The 21,982-nt window shown below is 34.6% G+C and overlaps 1 protein-coding gene across 8 annotated transcripts in view; it reads right to left on the reverse strand.

Moving 5' to 3' along the window:
* LOC144434633 (dnaJ homolog subfamily B member 6-like) overlaps positions 1 to 21,982 on the reverse strand; it is a 45,126-nt gene that overhangs the window by 3,429 nt on the left and 19,715 nt on the right. For 2 of the 8 annotated variants that reach the window (XM_078123125.1, XM_078123126.1), the window contains exons 5-10: positions 19,362 to 19,445; positions 16,041 to 16,169; positions 14,816 to 14,875; positions 7,326 to 7,455; positions 2,058 to 2,102; positions 960 to 1,016 (exon numbers count right to left, since the gene is read on the reverse strand). In XM_078123125.1, coding sequence (XP_077979251.1) covers positions 960 to 1,016; positions 2,058 to 2,102; positions 7,326 to 7,455; positions 14,816 to 14,875; positions 16,041 to 16,169; positions 19,362 to 19,445 — 505 coding nt within the window. The remainder of the gene's footprint in view (positions 1 to 959; positions 1,017 to 2,057; positions 2,103 to 7,325; positions 7,456 to 14,815; positions 14,876 to 16,040; positions 16,170 to 19,361; positions 19,446 to 21,982) is intronic. The other 6 variants (XM_078123130.1, XM_078123129.1, XM_078123127.1 and 3 more) reach the window with 6 other exon arrangements.

Consider the following 21,982-nt stretch of genomic DNA (forward strand, 5'->3'; position numbering starts at 1 on the left):
GGTACAACAAGCACTACTGTGTACAAGCTCAGATTTGGTGATCTGAGATCCTAATATATTCCACTATGGTATGCCATCAAATTCACATAATCATCTGCATCATAACTGCAGTCTATAAATTATAATTTTACATAATATATTTCAATTTTCACACTATTCATTAAGAACAGACAAATATGTAAAATAAACAAGACACCTAATTACAAGACATACATATGACTGAGCATTGACTGGTACAGGTATATCAATACCTAGTACTATGGACTGAAGTTTCGTGTCATACGTTATGCACACTGAATACTCATAAGAGCTGATTTACACTGTTTGGGTATAGGCACTCAGGACTCATGAATATTTAGTGTCCAACTTGAATACATTACTTCTACTGACTCGCAGATGTAATAGCCCATAGCAAAGATACTCTGTAACTGCACAAGATCAACTTGATGCTTTTCTGAAATTGCAAGTAATTGCAGGTGATAACACATCATGAAATGACTCTCCATGCAGAACCCATATTTTATGAAAATGTCTGTTTCCTAGAGTAGCGTTCCCTTTGAATGGTATTCCAGCCATTGTTGTATTTATCATACTAGGCTTTACTACTAGTACTATGAACATTTCACACCTTACCATATGTTTTCATGTTCAAACTATATATTTTTTACATAAAATATCTCTATTTACACTACAGCAAGTTTCACTATTGCCTGTATTACAGTGGTACTATGAAAGAGAAAAAATTCATCTTAACATGCATATGGATTTCCCACTATGAGAGAGAGATCCTCTACAGAGAAAGGAGCCACTACGAGAGAGATCTTCTAAAAGATAAATGAGTGCAAAGATGTTACAGACTGACATTCATATAGAAACATGGAAGCAGAAATCCACAACTATTAACACCATGACTCAGAGCAGATCTTGACTGGTGGAATACGTTGTGATAGCTAACTTACCCTGAACTAAAGCCACCAGTATCATAACTACTGTCCATAAAACTGTGTTGAATACCACTATGATGTGTTACAGAAGACAATGGAGAATATGACAAGGAATGTTAGTTAGTATATACAAGTACATGAAGAAATTAATAGTGAAAGGTACAAGATAGTGGAATTAATAGAAAAACACACAAGAGTTTCACTTCAAATGAGTTGCCATGACAATGGTTATACAGTCACAATGTGTGTGCAAGAATTCTGGTTAACAGAACACTGAAAAATAAAATGTGAATGTGAAACATATCACACAAGTACACAAATACAAGGTATTCATATAGTATACACACAAGTACACAAATACATAATATAAGTTATTCATATAGTATCCATATACAGTGCATAATCTGAAGCCAATGAATATTCTACATTGATAGTAAGTCATTACCATATAATTTGCATATAACGCTTCATTGTTATCAATTGTTCTCAGCTTATGCACTTACTCCTGATCAGTATAACTGTTACCATGTACAAACAATGTTGAGGGAAATTAATCAAAATATATGCATTTTATATTATGGTTAGTCTATATGTTTCTGTATTGTTCTGCAGTGTTTGGATCATAAGTCAAAACCTTCAAAATAGCCATTATTTTCCATAGTTTACGTTTGCGCAGATACAATGTATTTCTTTATTCAGCTAGAAAATATTTGTGACTAAGGGGTTTCATCATCAATCGTCTTTGACTCATGGTGGCAAGGCCCCTTAGGTTACAAATATTTTCCTTGGCTGAAATACTAGTACTAGTAGTTGACAATGACAAATAACAAAGAGTATAATTCTAGGAAACAGCACTGCAAACATGTCAGCTTTGAAGCGATATTAATATTTACATATCGTAAGTTCTATCACAGAAATTAAGCAGCATTCATTGTTACAGGCAGAATTCAATGTTAAAGGTAGCATTTGTCTCCAGCAACAAACATGTACACACACAAGTCTTCCAGCACTGAGGTGACAATCTATGGGAAGAAGTAGCACTGTTTGACAACTGCGAGGTGACCGCACTGGCCAAACTCCATGCAAGCAAAAGAGATAGATTTTAAACTTTACCCAGGATTTGGAAATCCACCAATAAACGAAGAAAAATGCGTCAGGCTGAAGGCAAGATAGTAAGAGGTGAACAAGAGAAGAGAAGTAGAGAAGTTAGATGATTATTATTATTAAGATAGAATGAATTTATCTTTTTTATCAGCAAAGTTTGGGAAAGTGAAGTGTGATATGGGAAGAGGTGTCATTCTTTGTTTTCTACAAGTAAAGAATTGGGGTGGGGAGGTTGGGGGTTGTATTGTGATATGGGAAGAGGTGTCATTCTTTGTTTTCTGCACATAAAGAATCAAGGTGGGGAGGTTGGGGGTTGTATTGTGATATGGGAAGGGGTGTCATTCTTTGTTTTCTACAAGTAAAGAATTGGGGTGGGGAGGTTGGGGGTTGTATTGTGATATGGGAAGAGGTGTCATTCTTTGTTTTCTGCACATAAAGAATCAAGGTGGGGAGGTTGGGGGTTGTATTATGATATGGGAAGGGGTGTCATTCTTTGTTTTCTACAAGTAAAGAATTGGGGTGGGGAGGTTCAGGGTTGTATTGTGATATGGGAAGAGGTGTCATTCTTTGTTTTCTACAAGTAAAGAATTGGGGTGGGGAGGTTCAGGGTTGTATTGTGATATGGGAAGAGGTGTCATTCTTTGTTTTCTACAAGTAAAGAATTGGGGTGGGGAGGTTGGGGGTTGTATTGTGATATGGGAAGGGGTGTCATTCTTTGTTTTTTGCACATAAAGAATCAAGGTGGGGAGGTTGGGGGTTGTATTATGATATGGGAAGGGGTGTCATTCTTTGTTTTCTGCACATAAAGAATCAAGGTGGGGAGGTTGGGGGTTGTATTGTGATATGTTCTTTGTTTTCTACAAGTATAGAATTGAGTTGGATGGGGGAGGTTGTATTGTGATATGAAGGGTGACATCATCATTATTGTCCACAAGTAAAGAATCGAGGTGGATGGGGAGGGTGACAATGTTTTATTTTTATAAACAAACACTCATTTCCGCACATAAATCATTTCAAAAGAAGTCCCTCTGTTGTGGTTAAAAGTGAAATTGCAAATACTTTTTTAAAAATTGAGAGATAGAGAGTTATAAGTATATTATTCATAGAGCATATCTTGACAGCTGTAATAACAACTACATATTTGACTAGTATTGATGATTCATCTCTTGATGTTATTAACCTATTAACATTACATATTATCTACATTAGTGTGTAACTTCTAGACTAGCTGTCATGTCATTCTGTATTCACCAAACGCTTCTTTAACTTAAATGGGTTTAAATGTTGCACGATATAAAATAAAATCAATTTGTAGCACAAAATATAAATCGTTTGATTTATTTACGTAACAGTCACTTTCTGAGTTCTAAGTTTTGGAGAATGTTGTCATTTTCAGCTGCTTTTCAAGTAATTATGAACAATATGTATCAGAGTTTCCTGTCAAAGAATTTTCTTCTTCTCTTACTCATGTAAGAGTACATATAACCCCCTCCCGATTCTGGTTACCCTCCTTCCCCTTCAACACACAGAGTACCGTAACTAAAAGACTTCTACCGTACGGTTGTCAAAATATTCATATTGTAAGACATATTACTTCTCATATTATAATCTCATTGATATTATTATTAAACATCTGGTAAACATATTCAGTATTCCTAGGAATGAATTAATTTCTTTATAGGTTATGATATTACAGATATGAAATCAAAGATGTTAGATTAATTTGTTTCATTGATAGGCTTAAGTTATTGATATTTATACAGACAGCAACTGTTTTGTCATTTAAAATTACAACATAAAACTGTTGCTGTCTGTGTGACTGTATTGCATCAGACTGAATGTAACTAATAGTATGTATAAATAGCCACATGTTTCATCTGTCAATCATTCATTAGAAATATATACAGGTCATGCCTAACACTGAGTGTAGTAGTGTATAAACAGCCACATGTTTCATCTGTCAGGTAATGTATTACAAATACTATTATATACAGGTTATGCCTGACACTGGTTTTTGTAATGTATGAGTAGCTACATGTTTCATCTGTCAATCACTTTTTAACATCATTACAATACAGGTCATGCTTGACACTGAGTGTAGTAATGTATAAACAGCTACATGTTTCATCTGTCAATCACGTTTTAACATCATTACAATACAGGTCATGCTTGACACTGAGTGTAGTAATGTATAAACAGCTACATGTTTCATCTGTCAATTGTTTCTTTCAGACAAACAGGTCATATACATAAAACTGGGTATGACTAGTTGCATGCTTCATCTTTCTATATAATAACAAAATGTCACTGGTCATATCCAAGACTGAGTGTAGTAATATATAAATAGCTACACATTTCACGGTTCATCTGTCAGTCATTTATTAGAAACTATATACATCATGCTTGACACTGAGTGTAGTAATGTATAAATAGCAACATATTTCACCTCATATCTCTGTTTTGAAATTTCATCATATACAGTCAGCCGATGAAGTTAACTCTTTCAGCAAGATTTTTTTACTATCAATGTGCTCATGAATTAAAAATTTTGGGAACAAAATGCTCCTATAACATACATCTTGGGAGCAAAGTAAAATAATAAATATTGAACTTTAATTCTCATCAATATTCACTGTCACAAATGCCATATTTATCTGTTGAATACAAATAATTAATTTTGTTGAATGACAATGTTCATATTAATGCAAATAAAAAGATTCCTCATCATGAAAATAGTCAATATGCAAGTGGGCTTTAAAATTTGTCCGTCAAATGCAGCTAAAGTTGAAATTTCACCTGCTAAATGCCAGTAAATTTAAAATGTCACCTTCTGAATGCAGGCATTTACAAAAGATTCACCTGCATTGGACCATTTATAGCCTGTTAATTACTGGCAATAATTAACTTCCTAGACTATCCAGCAAGGTCTTACCCATTGATACCAACTACAATATATATACCATCTATATAATCATTGCCACCATCAGAAGCAACTATGTTTGGCCTTATCACAAACTTTACTTAGCCAAATAACTTGTATTTGAACTCAACAAATCATACAAACATGGCTGTAACCCAGAGATTTGTCAACTTGTCATGGTCTTACCACTAAGAGAGAGTAAGACTATGAAAATTGTATGGATCCATGGTCTATTTATCTAGTACATTACTGTATTTGAAGGCCATCGGCCCATAATACAATTACTTGAATTAGTAAAGTTATTACAATAAAACAAGTCTCTGACTGTTTCTGTGATGGCGGCAACTTTGTCTTATAAAAGTCAACCAGTAGTGATAATCAACTATTTTACAGCCAAGCTGTGTATCAGCCTGCATATATAGAGATAATACAGGTCATGCCCAAGACTAAATGTAATAAATGTATTAAATAGCTACATGTTTCATGTCTGTCTCAGAATTAGAAATGTCATTGTAGGTCAGGCCTGCTGAGATATGCAAGGTCAAAGAAAAACTCTCTAAGATATGATGATGAACGATGTTACTATTCCTGAAGGAGATAGAATATCACCACAACATGATTATATCTATTTCTCTAGGTAATAGTGTATGGTAGTGGCAGTTTAAATGCCAAGTAGCAAATAAATTATATTTGGAGAGGCTTAATTTGGAAGGTATATCTTGTCAATATAACATGTATGTGTGTCAGTTATATTCTTAAGCACAATTACTCTTCATTCCAAAAACTCACTACCCTCCCCTACCTTACCCTCCCTTTCCCCTCTCCCTCCCCGAATTTATGTTATTATAGCTGTCACAAATTGGCAAGGACAAGGCTTCTCAAAATTAATTTGTAGTCGAAAGGTTTCAACTTATCATATGTTGTGTGTATCAGTTACATTTGTAATTCTCATACTTCTTCAAACTCTAAAGGCTTTTACTCTACACTATTAGTGATGTATTACTATTTCCTTATAGGAATGATCATAACACTTCACTTCACTTCACTTCACTTCACTTCACAGAATTAGTGCTGGGTTTTTTCCTGTGTGTGTGCTGCTATTTTCTTTCCTCGTTTATTTACTTAAAAAATAATAATAATTCACTTCTATTTTGACAAAGTACTTAAATTCAGCACGTATCAGTCATTGTATAAATCAATGCCTTTCAAATATCGTGTACTTGTACATCAAACATATAAATCATTGCTTTTCACAAGTGATCAATGTCTTGTACACACAGTGAGTCTTACATCCAGGGCATATGAAAATGTCAGGAATTTCACTTTTTAGGGACTATACTACTTATAACTTTAGTACCCTACTTAATATACCTTATTACATAGAAATCACTGCCCTCCTGGGTATACTTGTACATCTAACAGACATCACCACTTTCATATGGTTGAAAAACAAAATGTCACTTTCCTTTTTAATATCTTATTCAATACTCTCAGTCTCCCATGGCTTACTGAGGGTCAAAGGTCAATCCCCACAGCATTTAATAGGAAACACTCCATATAGATGTACAGATTGAAATAGTTGCAAATAAAGATTAGTGATGAAAAGGAAAAGAAGTACCATGCATCAGCACTTAGAGAGTATAGTTTGAGGGTTTTAATGATCTTATGTCATTTAAACCCAATGTCATAAAGGTTAGACCCTGTGTGTGAGATTCCAACACACATATATTGTCTTTGCTTTAAGTGGTTGACGAATCCTGATTACAGAAAGAATGAAAGCAGTAAAACTGACATAGTTTCCCATATGTTACAGTACTAATTTTCAATACAAATTACAATATATCATAATTATATGGATGTTTAAGAACCCTGGTAAAATTATTGGGGAACTCGGTAGATTTCACCTACATGTACTTATTGCCTTCAGTAAAAACATTGCTAATGTATTAAGAAGTATTCTTCCACACGAGTTTGTCAACACTTCTCAGCTAAGATTTCTCTATAAAGAATGGGATATAATCAAGGAGTGACAAAATCAGGGATCCAAATTAGTAGTCAAGGGTAGATAGACTACCAGTACAAAACATTGTATGTAAACTACCAAATTTATAAGGTGGCAGTCAGTTAGACTATATAAAAAATGCCAATCAATAGAACTGTAGCTACAAACAGTTCACTTGGCTAAATCTGACTACCAAATGTAGAAAGTTAAATTTAAGCCCCTGAAAATGCCTGTGATGCTAGGAGTGAAAGTGGGAAGACAAAGATGTTAGTTGAGATAGAATTAAAGACCAATAAAACATAAATGTTTGTACGTTGATTAAAATAACTATATAATGATAATTATTTGTACTTACTCGTTGGTTCCAAATGGATCATTAAATGAATTGAACGATGATGAAAACCCAAATCCTGGGAATCCGCTGCTAAATGAATTCTGGAACAAAGAGTTGCCAGGCCTCCTTGTTCCTGATCCCCTCCTGGTATCTATAGAAACGAAAGACATTTGATAGAAATTAGTTTCCTTAATGGTATGTGAACTCAGGGTCTGTTTTCTTCACTTCTAACCTATGTTCCTTATGGGGTATACTAGTTGGTTGTAGGCAGCAAATCATCTCCGAAATTTTATTCTGGTCTTTTGACTAAATTCTCCTTGGGGTTTGGTCACAGATGGTGTGTATGGATTACATGTAAAAATCTAATATGTTGAATTTAGCACTGGCATCATGTTGATTTTCATTTCATTCACCATGGAAATACTGTTAAAAATTTTTTGCTATGAGAATATCATTTATTTAATTTAGAAGGGCATCTCCATATTTTTGGTTAAGATTATCATAAATGTACATGTATTTGACAGTTTTGAGGCCTGTAGTTCTTTAGTATGTGGATGTCATGTAAAAACATGAGCTGTACATGAGGTGGTCATGAGGTGGGCATGGGCTGGGCATGAGGTTGACAAGCAGGACAATTCTTTATGAAATGGACGATAAAATCTCAATGTATGTATGTATGTATGTATGTATGTATGTGTGTGTGTGTGTGTGTGTGTGTGTGTGTGTGTGTGTGTGTGTATGTATGTATGTATGTATGTATGTATGTATGTATGTATGTATGTATGTATGTATGTATGTATGTATGTATGTATGTATGTATGTATGTATGTATGTATGTATGGAGTTTTACATATTTCTACATAATATATGATCAAATGTTACTCATAAAAGTTGCCTTGTTCACGATATCAGCTGTATAGTCCAACACCTTGCATGTGAATGAGCCTGTGGAGAAATCTTAGCACTAAAAGAAAATATTTTTTGTTGCTCTTTAAAGATACTTTGCAGCATTTCAGTCAGCTCTGATTGGATTCAGCAGATATGCAATACAAGATGATGTGAAACAAGGCTGTAATTTATAAACTGCAATGAAACCAGCATAGCTCCTTTTTGGCATAAAAAGATCATAACCCTTTTTCCATTGCTTCAGAAACCGATGTGAAAACAATAACAGTGTATGGTTCTATGGTTCCGATGAAAAACTATTCAAATATGAATTTCATTGATCTGGCTCTCCTTTGAGTTTTTCCCTTTGTGTTGAATTAGCCCACTGAGGTTAGACACCAGATATTTCCATTATACGCAATTGTTATACTTCTGACTTTAAGTTTAACTGAGCTAGCTGGCTTTCTTTCTAAGTTTACCCCTATTTGCTTTCTATTCAAATCCTTCAATAAGTCCATAGAGGAATAAAAAATACCGCCAATGGCGTTGTAGCACAACTGTACAGTTTCTAAAAATGTTTATCCATATGGTAACAATAAGTGGCCATTTGTTGAATGGCTACCCAGTTGCCTATCCAACCATGTTGCTATCTTTACGATACATGCTATCATTTGGCTGTTGCTATGGGCGTGGTCATGTTGTTAGATATATTTGCATACATTTCGTGATTATTTGGCTGTTGCTATGGGCGTGGTCTTGTTGCTAGGCATATTTACATATATCTTTTGAATGTTTATTAAATTGTCTATTAATCCTGGTTGTTATCTTTGCAATATATGTGATCATTTGGCTGTTGCTATGGGCGTGGTCTTGTTGCTAGGCAAATTTACATACATATTTTGAATGTTTATTCAATTGTCTATTAATCCCTGTTGTTATCTTTGTGAAATACACGACCATTTCGCTGTTGCTATGGGCGTGGTCATGGTTGCTAGGGTATTTACATACATTTTTTGAATGTTTACTCATTTGCCTACCAGATGATGTCATTTGACCAAAATATACTGCCATTTGGTCGTTGCTAAGGGCGTGGTCATGGTTGCTAGGGCCAATTTTGTCAAAATGTTTTGATGAAAATCTGCAGAATAACACTTTCAGAAACATCTCACCAAGTTTCAGACTCAGTGACCAAATAGTTTTTGAGATATAAGTTTTTGACCAAAAATGAACATTTTTACACCTAATTTGCATATCACTCATGGACTCACTGTATGCTTAATATCTCTTCATCCATACATCCCTAGATACATTCTCATTAAATTCCAGCCCCATCTGCTTAGTACTTTTGGAATTATAGATTTTTAACCCAAAAGACACATTTTTAGCCCTAATTTGCATATCACTGATGGAATCATCATGTCATGAACAAATCTTACTTTACACCCCCTTCAGAATGTTCCCACTAAATTTCGCACCAATCTGCCCAGTAGTTTCTGAGTTTAAGTTTTTTGACCAAAAATCACATTTTTTTACCCAAATCACAGACCTGTGATGCGATCATTTTGATTTGAACAATTTCCCAACTAGACACCCAAGGTAATGGACCCACCAAATATCATGGCAATCGGTTCAGCAGTTTTTGACTTTAAGTTGTTTACACACACACACACATCCACACACACACACACACAGACAGACAGACGCCGGGCGATCCCTATAGCTGAAAATAAAATGTTTTCACAATTGCTGTAAACTAACAGCTGAAAGTACTCTGTAGTTTTATGTTTATACATGAAGTGTAAATTAGAATGTTATCAAACTAAGTGAAATAGGTAGTTGGTTAAATGACTTCAGTTGTGCTAAAAACTCAACAGAAAGTTACTCCATTTTTTGTATCCACTTATATCAGACTAATCTGATTTCCTTTGAAACTTTACCTTTGTCCTCTCGAATTCTGTCTTTAGAAAGCTAAGTGAGGTTTGAAACTAGACAGAATTTCATTCAATCCCTTTCAGTTCTTGATTACACTTCAGAATTTTACTAATGTAGCTTTCGAAACATTTACTGTAAATAGCCAAACTCCTAATCATTATACCATATATCTGTTGCAGAAAAGTAACACAACCCTAGAACTGTAAGGGATTAGCTGCCATTTATTTTACACTGTCTACAATATACTAGATGATGAGTGTCATTACTTAGCACTATCTCTGATTGCCCTCTTAGCTCATATTGTGAAATTTATAGAGGCAAAGTGGGGATTCAGTCAATTTCATTGATAGGTGACATTCATTCTGGTACTTCCTTGATTTTGCTAATTTTTTGAGCAACACTTTCATCAAATGATTTTGACCAAATATTAATCAACAAAATAAATAATGTAAGATGTAAATATAATCATCTTAGTTTGGTCAATTAGCTAACTGCCTTGCCAGTGACGATACTAGTATATTGTGGTTTCCATGGAGACTGATGTTTGCATTTTTCATCCAAAACGTCCAAATGTCCAAAATGTAACTTTTGATTGTAGAAGAATTTAACAGTGACAATCTACAACATCTTATAGAATTTTGCTTCTGATAATTTTTTACCTAATATTTCTACTACATTGTTGCTTTAATAAATGGGATGTTTTCGGAAAACTTCATGTATATCTCATTTTACCTCTAAAATAGAGGGAAGTGCAATTGTAGCTGCCAGGAAATCACACAGACTCTCTACTCCTAGTAGTAATATCCCAACTTAAGGTCAGTTGATGCCATATGTGTGTGTAAGTCTATACTTGTTTTTTCACTTGCCTGGTTTGTCAAGTCATGAACTTTACATCACAGATCATTACAGCACCTAAGTAGTCTTTCTTTTCCCACACCACAAAACACAGCTGTCATTTTTACAGCATTTGTACTGTCAAACATTTTTTTTTTTTTTTTTTTTTTTAATTTAGTAACTTTCTGCACAATTTCGACTACTTCTTTTGGAGTAGGATTGGAGAATATAGTTATACATCTGAACTTATAAATATGATTAACAACAGGCATATCAATACCCAATCTGATTAAAATCCGATGTAGTGAACACTGCGCGATTTCTTTTTGGCTGTTACATTTACTGTTGTTTGTTCATTTGTGAGAGGCTATTACATACATCTGACACACTACCACAGGTTTTCCCAAGCCACACGAGAGCACTGAGCCATTGAATGAATTCATTCAACCAATGAAAATAAAGTGCTGAAACATACAGGTACAGCACTTCAGAACGTTGTTTGAAAAGAGCACGAGCACAGAGTGGAGATGACAATGTTATTTGTTATTGTTTGATGGTTCTCTTTCTTTCAATTTTGAACATTGAGTGTTATATTGTAAGATGAGTTCTGGTTGGCTACTCGTAAGTACGAGATTGGGTTTGGGAAAATCTATGGTATTGTGTCCTATGTATGTAATGAGTGCTCACAATAGAACAAACGACAGTAAATGTAACAGCCAAAATGAAATCATGAAGTGTACACTACATGGATATTAATCAGACTGTATTAATACATGTCTTTTTTTGACTACTTTCCACAAACCTCAGACTGTGTTTATTCACAAACCATGAAACACAGCTGTTATTTTTACAGCATTTGTACAAATATTTTCTTTTCATTTCTTTGTTAACATTCAACAACTTACTGCACAATGCTGTCTATTTCATTTGGATTAGGAACATTTCAACTTTATAGGCTCTAGTACAGGTATGACTACTGTCAATGTAATTGTGTTTGTGATACAAAACACACAGCTGTCATTTTTACAGCATTTGTACAAACATTTTTTTTTTCATTTCTTGTTTTAAAAATGCAGCTACTGCACAATTCTGCCTTTTTATAGGAACATTAGAATTTACCCATCAAGTACAGCCTGACTGACAGGGATATCAATATACGACTTACTTTCTGAATGTCTGTGTTTATTCCCAAACCATGAAACCCAGCTGTGACTTTTGCAGCATTTTTACAAAAATAGCATGAAAAGCATTGCAGTACTACTGTACAATGCAAGTGTCAATTTTTTTAACAGGTTTATCCACATGCTGTTCCATCCCTGTTGATACCTCTAATTTGGAACCAGTTCAATTGTGTGCTGTATTAAATATGTTGTTTGGTAGCTTCTTTGTAAATAACCAAGTCATTTCACCAACTGCCTATTTCACTTAGTTTGATAACATTCTAATTTACACTTCATGTATAAACATAAAACTACAGAGTAATTTCAGCTGTTAGTTTCAATTGTGAAAACATTTTGTTTTCAACTTTCATTTCATTTCATTTCAGTACAGTAATTTCAGTGGTTGCACTATCAAATATCCTGCCATCTTCTTTTTAATTAGAAACATTTTAAGTTAGATCACACACAGTCAGAGAGACATATCACTAGACATATTATAACTACTTTTAGCATGACTGTTCAGTAGTGCATGTAAAATAGATAGGCTATTAAATTGCTATATAATGTCTAACAGTCTGATTTGTGACATTTACAGTCTGATTTTAAAAGTATGGTTTCATTTCATTTCATTTCACAAATGAGCTTCTCCTGAATTCTCTCAACCCCTTCTTCTCCATCTTGTCTAATGAATTTATATTTAGTGTGTCCCCTCTAAGCTAGTTTGACATGCAATGACTCACAGCAACTTCTTATGACGAATCAAAATTTGGTAATCCCCTAGTATCCTTTCCTATGTAGTGACTCGCAAGGAGACCCCATTTCTATCATTTTGATTGACAACAAATGTTTTTGTCAGGCACTAGATAACACACTGATCAAATAGGTAAACTAAAATGAAGTGACTGAAGAACAATTTTTAAAAAGTGCTGAAGGCCAAAAGACTATTTTTACATTGATTGTGGATATAACTGGTACAATGCACAATCTAAATAAGATACATAATCTGTATGATATGTGACTTACTCTCCGACACAAAATGATTCTAGAATAACACTTCCACTTTGAATCTTGTCAACATATGTAAACTATTAGATGAAACACACTCAAGTCACGTACGTAATATAACAATTTGGTCAAACTTGCAAACTATGATAACTCATTTCAGAATTTGTCTTCAAGGAAGAAAGGTCTTGAAAAAAATTTAGTAAAATGGTGAGACCACCATATTTGAACAAATACTAACTGACTAGTGAATGGTTCTATTTTTGACCATAGAATTGTCCTGTTGATGTTACTATTGTGGTACAGTGAGCTATATTAATAAAGCAGTCTGGTATCAGACAAGTCCATGGACTAATTATCATGCATTCACTTGGGCTAATAAGGGCTAATACTTTGGTACTGTGCTGTTTGTTTTTTATATTGTATATCTCCATGTCATTAGTAATGGCTATGGCCATCCTCTTTATAGCATATAGTGGACAACCCAAGGAGTACATTGATAGTAGTTATACATGTACACTAATTAACCCATTGCTAGAATAGAAACACATATCAAATATCCTTTTCCATTTAGTAAAACAGTACAAAAATAGTGTCTAGTTAGGTCAAATGGCCAATATGTATTTCCATATCCAACCCAAATCATTACTACAATAACAATATAAGAAGTCTATGTCACTTAACTATGGAAAATTATATATACATACATGAATGTACATACCAATGTAACAATGTATATATATAGATATGAAAATTTAGGTAAATCTAATTTGACTGTGGGAAATGTTGATTTCTGACATCCAGTAAATTTTGGGAGGAATAGTCACCCAACATGTAGGTGTCACCCAGCATCACTATATTATCAAAATACCACTGACGGTATAGACCAGTGACTTTGTTAAGTTGGGTATATCAACATGAGTCCCTAAAGTCACTCTGAGTTTCCCTACTGAAAATATGGTCAACGAAGAAGAAACTATGTACATCTCAATATCTTTGTTATCTTAGAGCTTGGCAAAAAAAAAACATAGCTGATGATTCACTTGATTGGGATTTGACACCTTAGTCATACACCATACAAAGTATTTCAGTCTATGATTACCTGAAACAATGATATTAAGTCTAATTAACTATATTAATTGTACATCTACTTCCATCAAATGTATTACGTGTTAAATTTTACTAGCTACCAACTACACTAAAATCAGAAATACATCCTATATATGTATAAAACTACATAAAAATGATGATATGTGCACACCGACCACCACCAATATCTATCCCTCACAACCACCAAGAGTAGGATTAGACATTGTGAATCATAACATAAGTTTGAGCAAACGTAATGAAAGTATTTGTAAAACATGTCTAATAACCTTGAATGCTACTTCCTGCATCAAAAATATAGCTGTAATCAAAAAATGTATATTGATTACGGCTATCGTGAAGAAAGACAGAGAAAAGGTCAATAGGTATCAACAAATTTACAGTACAGTTAAAGACTAAAAGTGAGAATTACAGACAAGTGTGTTAATAGTATGAACGTTTACCAGGGATTAGAGTTATGGCATTACATGAAGTGTGTGATTTACAGCTGACAATGTGTATATACATGGTACACCATAAACAGTAGAGACTGCAGTCCACTGTCTATGATGTAAGTAGGTGTTAGTTTGTGAAGAGGATACAATGAATTACCGTTATGGTTGTCATAGGTGAAATCATGAAGATTGGCAGGCTCACTTGCTCTCCTCATTCCTAATGGGGGGAAGGAACTGGTTAGCGACATCCAGAGGTGAGAGGAGGGACTGACGACAGCCAGCCGCTAGGTTAACAATGATACATTCAATGACAAAAAACACGTTTGACTAGTGCACTACGACACTGCTCTCGATCCGGATCTGGTTGGTTAAAGTCCTATTAGTTAGTCTATAAAAATGGTAACTATGTCTAGATGGTAATTAATATCTACCAATTATCATGCACTCTGTTTCTCTTTCTCCTTTTTTTTTTTTGAAACTTTTAAGCCTGATGTGGGGGCGTTTCAGCTCTGGCATGCATGCTTGCCATGGACTGGGGAGTTATCAAATTTCACTTCTTTTATAACTTACATAGTCGTATAATCTTTCAACAACTACAGAGTATGTTGATAATTGAGAATACAAACAGAGGCAATAAAGTACACATATGACCTGATCTATTGACATCTACAGAAATGTGCCTCGGAAAGATTCATCGAGAACAGTATAAAGTAATGAAGAATTTCAAATTTATTGTTTTACTGCCGAAGGAAAATTGATAAAAATAATGAGAACACCCTCAGACAGCTTCAAGCTGTGATGAAAACAATTTCTTGTATAACACTGACAGAGATCAAGTATCTAAACAAGGGGAATTCCTGGCATATTTGTATACAGCTATCAAATATCATATCCCGGGGTTATAATGAACTATCTGATAAACGGACGAGGCATGAACAGCGCCATCTATGGTCAAATCTGAATGATATATAATTTTGTAGATAGCGCCCTCTATGTTTTTGTTTGTATTCAAGTTTACAGATGGTGCAAAAGTTATCATGTGATTTTGTTTATATTCAAGAGAGACTGGGAAAGACAATGGAGAATCAAAAGGGGCTAAAATACATGCACATAAAAAAGATGCGAAATATGCTGAAAAGATATTGTTACTTTTAATAAAAAATAACAACAGGGTTTTACAGATACTGGTGACATGCCAAAAAGTGAAATGAGATGAGAATATTGGTATGTGTACATTTATGAAATGTTGACAACAATTATTAAACATATTATTCTTACACAGAAAATACACAAAGGTTGAGAGTGTATTGTTTACTCCACTGGGGTATATGTAGAGACACAGTTACCACATACAGTACTGATGGACAGAATGACACACTTACCTTCAAAAAACTCTGCAAATGGATCCCTTCCTCCAAAAAAGTCTCTGAACACCTCATCTGGGGTTTTGAAGTCAAAGTGGAAGAAACTGCCAAAGTCATCATGGAAGTCAGTGCCAAAATCAGCTGGACCTGGAAGAGATAACGAGAGATGGAAAATATTGACTACGGTTTGAAGATACTACCTTCTGATACACAGCGCCCTCTATTGATTACTTATGGCAATGAATATGCCATCCTATCAATGTGGCATATATGCACATATTTACATGTCCATGCCACTCATTGGATGTAACATATTCAGACTGTCTTCATCAAGTGTAGCAAATCCTCCGTCGCATAGATCTCTATCACATAATACCCACACACAATGTGTCTTCCCTCCATTTTACATACAGAATTAGCTTTGGAAACACAATGGATCCAGGTTCCATCAAATACATACAATGGATTGGTGATAAAGAATGTATATATTTGAATAATAATTATGTGAATTATGTTCAAATTTTGTGCAAAGTGACTTCTTCTTTTTTGAAAAGCTGGTACACATAACACTTTCCCATTGCTAGTCCTATATAGTAAAGTAGATGGGAGTACATTGTGTCTCCAAATATGGTATATCAGGATTGCGCTACACTGACACATCTGCCAATTTTTAGTATTCAAAGTTTACATGATATAATGTAAATGGCCTGTTAGTCTAGAGACTTGTCATAGTATTACTATCACAAGCTGCTGTTAAGAGTGCTTGAGAAAGTCAGCACATGCCAAATCTCTGGGCTAAAGGGTCTGTGTCCCTGGACAGTAAATCTAACATACATGTATTACTGTATTAATGTAACAACACTACATGTAATACTAAAGGTACACTGTAATATCGTGTATATGAGTCATTGGTGACACCTTGGCACAATTACTGAAGTACTACGAACAGTATAGTCTACATTGCAAAGTGCAATTTACTGCCAAAGGTGCATCATCAGAACATTTCACTGATGTCCTACTCTATTAGACATATTGGTAATTTGTGCCCAATGTAAAGTCCATTTCAAGTTACTGTTTACTGGCACTATTTGATACAACCACACAGAAACCGATAACAAACTGCATGTTCTACACTAAGATAGCAAGATAGCAAATTTCTTGCTACATTTTGTCTAGATCTGTATTTATGAAATAAACTATAATAAACATACTGCAACTAGATGCAGACACGTGATGTCTGCATGGTGGCACGTCAGTTCATTTCATTTAGACAAAATATCACAAGAAACTGTTTCATTCAATCTTGCTATCACTGTTTCTATTGGTTTCTGCATGGTTGTATCAAACAGAGCCAATGAAAGGTAACTTGAACTTGGGCTTTCAGAGTCTCTTATACCAAAACACATGTTTATTGGTGAATCAGTAAATTAAATGTGCCTGCAAGTGTTAGCAATGTGAAATGCTAAACACATTTCATTGCGTAGTTATATAGCACACAATACTAGTAGTAAATACAAACAGTATCAAAATGCACTGAAACAGTTCTTAGCAGCCATGCATACCACTAAAAGCCACACTTAAAAGTACTTATCAGAAGCGCTTGTCAACATCACTCACTGGTAAAATTGAACCATGTATGACATACATACATATACAAATCAGCCACCATGCAACACTTCAATATCCACATCACACACATGCTGAATGATGTGTGTTTGTTATCATTCACACATTCCATTGCCTGATTCAAGTCACTGACAACTCTCTCTGTGTGCAAGAGTTGTTTCACATGAACCGCTACACACAAGGTATGCATTTACCAAATCTGAGGCTAATAAAATCAGTATCAGTCAAAGTGCTGCAAAACTTCATCTACTTACTAATACTACTAGGCAGAATATGCAACAATTGTGTTTCTCTACATTGCATTTTTCAATACTATATTTATAGAGTGAGTTGGTTTCTATCTCTAACTCTAAGGTGTAAAGGAACAGTTCAGAGACACAGTATGCGAAGGTCTTATTTTCTAGTGTACATCCATGTCAGAATTCATGACACAAGGATAACAAAAAAAATGCCATCATGTTCATTAATAGATACAACACCACCATATGGCCAGCAGCAGCAGGTCACAGAGAAAACATACACTTGGGAGAGGGTAATACAGAAAAGAAAAAGGCAGAAAACTAGCAACTCATAAAATGGACAGCAGTAGTTGTGTTATGAGCATGGAATGACTAAATAATGCAGTGGAGTGTTATGTTTGGTATGAGTTGTAAGCTCAAAATACACCAGTTTAATACATGCTGCGCTCGCATTTCGAAGCATAAGTGTTACAACATAAAGCTTTTCATGATCATTAAACGCAACATGTTTGATGCTATGGTAGCAGTAGCCAAAACTACACATCAGAAGCAAGTGCATATACATGTACGTGTCCAAAGTTTGGTGTGCAAAGTATGCATATTTGCACTCAGCAACATTCAAATATCACAGGTTGGTTCTTTACAATGTATTGATTACAAATTCAACTCTACTGCAAGTCTATATTTTAGATTTTAGTGACATCAATGGAAATCTGGTGATGTAATGTACCTAGATTTCTCTGTGTTGTATCATAATTGTGGATGAACATTGGAAATCCTGCCACCTACTTACCCTGTTACCGAAAAATAATATGTGTAACTAATTATTAAAGGCATGTGTTTTTTAAAAGTTTATTACAAAAGGATCATATACTTTAGAAAGTCCCTTGTGCATAAAAAAATCCTGAAAACTTTACAAAAGTTCATGTTTAGGACTAGCAAATATCATTAAAAAAAGTTGGAAAAAAAGTTACTACAGCCCACAGGGATCAAACCCAGCTACCTGTAAAAACCCTTTCCTTATATGGCAAGTAGTATTATTTCACTGAGTCTTTGTTATATATGCATTTCAGCCAATTTGTGAGAGCTACTACACTTTGTTGCAATTATGCAATGACATTACACACACTATCAAAACCAAAACAAAAGGCAAGCTATACGCATTGTTTATATATACATTGGCTATAGAAAAAAATGGTTGGCATTGTCACTTGTGACAAAAACTACACATGCAAACATATACACTGCAAAAAATGCCAAGGGGGATTATTTTATGCCTATAAACAAATGCTTTCCACAGCAATATTATTTTATTTTTTATTCACGATTTTTTTTCTCGCAAAATTGGAGTAAAGTTTTGAAAAGTTTTGAATCAGTTATGATGTAAAATGATATTTATTTATGGTTAGTGATGGACTGAATTTTAGAGGAAGTAAATATGAATGAAAACATAGAAAGTAAATAGAATAAAAACCTCTCCAATATGTTCTCTGCCTTCTTCTGGGATTAGTCGTAGTTCTTGTCCTATGGGTCCGTCTATATGATGGCCTGGCGCTCCCTGTAATGTGGTGTGGATGGAGGGTGGTTTATAAAAAGACAGACAAACAAACAAATAGGACGGATGAGATTCATTTCCAAGAGTATGGGAACCGATAGTGAAGTTATCAATTTTATTTTTAACTTTGAAGAATGTGATGTTACAATGATTGTTACTGAAGTGTTGTGAGATTGGAAGAAGTTTTAGCGATAATATGCAAAGCAAAGAACGTCAGTTCCATTTTATAAATACTGCCGACTTCATGTTCGTGTTCACAGGCTTTGTTTGATACAAGCACACAGAAGGAAATAAGAAAGTGTATGTTCTATACTTTAAGATAACACGATTGCAATTTCATGCTACATTTTCTTTGAAATGAAATAAACTATTTAAATGTACTGCAACTACACGCAGACATGCAGGCACCAATATTTTGATGTCTGCATTGTGGCATGGTTAGTTCATTTCAGTTACACAAAATGTAGCAAGAAAAGAGTATTGATTCAACCTTGCTATCTTAAAGTGTAGCACATACTGTTTCCTGTTGGTTTCTGCATGGTTGTCTCAAAACAGAGCCAGTCAACACTAACACAGAACAAGCAGTAAATGAGTTGAGTAGTAGGAAGTCACAAAGCTGCATCTGCTGTCACAGATCATGAAGAAAGTAAATTTTTTTGTACACATATGTGAGGTCTTCAGGAGGTGACTATGGCCATGGCCGGTAATAACAGGCCATTAATATCCATCATGTCAGGAATTTCACCTTGTGATTTTATGAGAAGGGGAAACATCCTAATGTAATACTACAGTAGAGTAGCATTGAGCAGAAGTTGAGAAAATTCTTTTACTTGGCACCACATCAAAATATAAGAGTACAGGCTAAGATAAGAAAACTGCATTGTTTTAGGCACGAGACAAAGGCAAAGAAAATTGAAAGAGAAGGGTACTACAGAAAGTCAGCAAGGTGTAGTCGAAAGATCATAATTTACAGTTACCAGCAGGACATTTCCATGCTCATGCACAAGCACTTTTTTGTTTTACTGTTATTACTTTGTAGCCTGTTATGCTCTATTTACAGCCCTATAACTGTGATAGTTGATTTATCTACAATGTGAAGCTGTTGACTTTATGCGTAGTGTTGCATTCTCTTTAGAAGTAAAAGCTGATATCTTGCCGCATGCAGCATCATGCCTTTATCAAAGGAAAGTCGCTAGTCCACAACACAAGTCACCTGTAAGACATTTACAAACTGATACAATGTGATTGTGTATCTGTAACTTCACAGCAGTTATTGGGGGTGACATACATTGGACATTGATATGTTCCGTTTTGCTTGTGCATATATTCTGACATGGCACACTCTATCTATACATGTGCTCATGACCACACAGTACAGAATCAGTTTATTATATACACTGCCTGTGGTCTACTCTATAAACTAACAGCTATCTCAAGACACTACTAGATTGTTGACTGGTACATAACTATCTGAAACAGCTGCCATCACGAAGCCTTGATTGCTTCATCATTCAATTTATCGATGACATTTCTATGGTGGCATTGCTCTCTTGTGATTCGAACTTCGTACTGCACAACATGCAATGCAAGTAGCGCCATATCCAATGTTGTCTGTGATGTGACCTTCTGTACACACACACACATACATACATACATGTAGATATGTATACATGTAAGTGTATATACATACACATGAACATTCATATAAAGATGTGTAAATACACACACACACACACACACACACACACACACACATACACACACGCACAGCTCCTCAGCACTCATTCTACATTGTACGTATCCCAACTTACAGACTTGTACTTCAGTACATGCATATTACATTAAAATAAATGAATGATAAAAATAAAAATTATGTGAACCATAACAAAAATATACAATATAAATTCTAGTCTGTCCCTAGACAAATGGCAAGGCTTTATATAGATTTACTTTCATCAGTCGTTTGTATATCTCAGCTGGAATCACCAAAGTGTGACTCACACATTCAATCTTTTAGTAATTTCATGATGCAAATGTTGTCATTGCAATTTGCAAATTGACTATATTCAGTTTCAATTTATTTAATTCCCAGCTAACTAGAAATACCACTTGAGGGCTCTGTCCAGGTGTAAGGAGATTTCCGGTAATTTGATACTGTACCACAGGGAATGCATTAACTTCAATGATGAATTTTCTAGTAACATGTTCATACATATTCACGTGATGACAAAAAATAATGAAGTGTACAGAGTACATAGTATGCATTATTTGTACTTTTGATTACAAAAACTGAAAGACACTGGACCCAGCTGTCAAATAAATAACAATTTTACAACGGATAAAGGCAGATGTCACAACTTGATCAACCTGGCCTTGTAAATGTAGTCAACATCCCTAATCCAGGTATTTATTGACTTTTTAATTTCAAAACAAGTTTGAATAAACAGCTGATTTATAAATTGGGCCAGTGTTTTTCAGCGTGTGTGTCTCTACAGAATGCATTCACGTCACTGATATACAAATGCATGTGCAGTAATTAT

Source organism: Glandiceps talaboti, chromosome 4, assembly GCF_964340395.1.
Source record: "Glandiceps talaboti chromosome 4, keGlaTala1.1, whole genome shotgun sequence".
Taxonomy (NCBI): domain Eukaryota; kingdom Metazoa; phylum Hemichordata; class Enteropneusta; family Spengelidae; genus Glandiceps; species Glandiceps talaboti.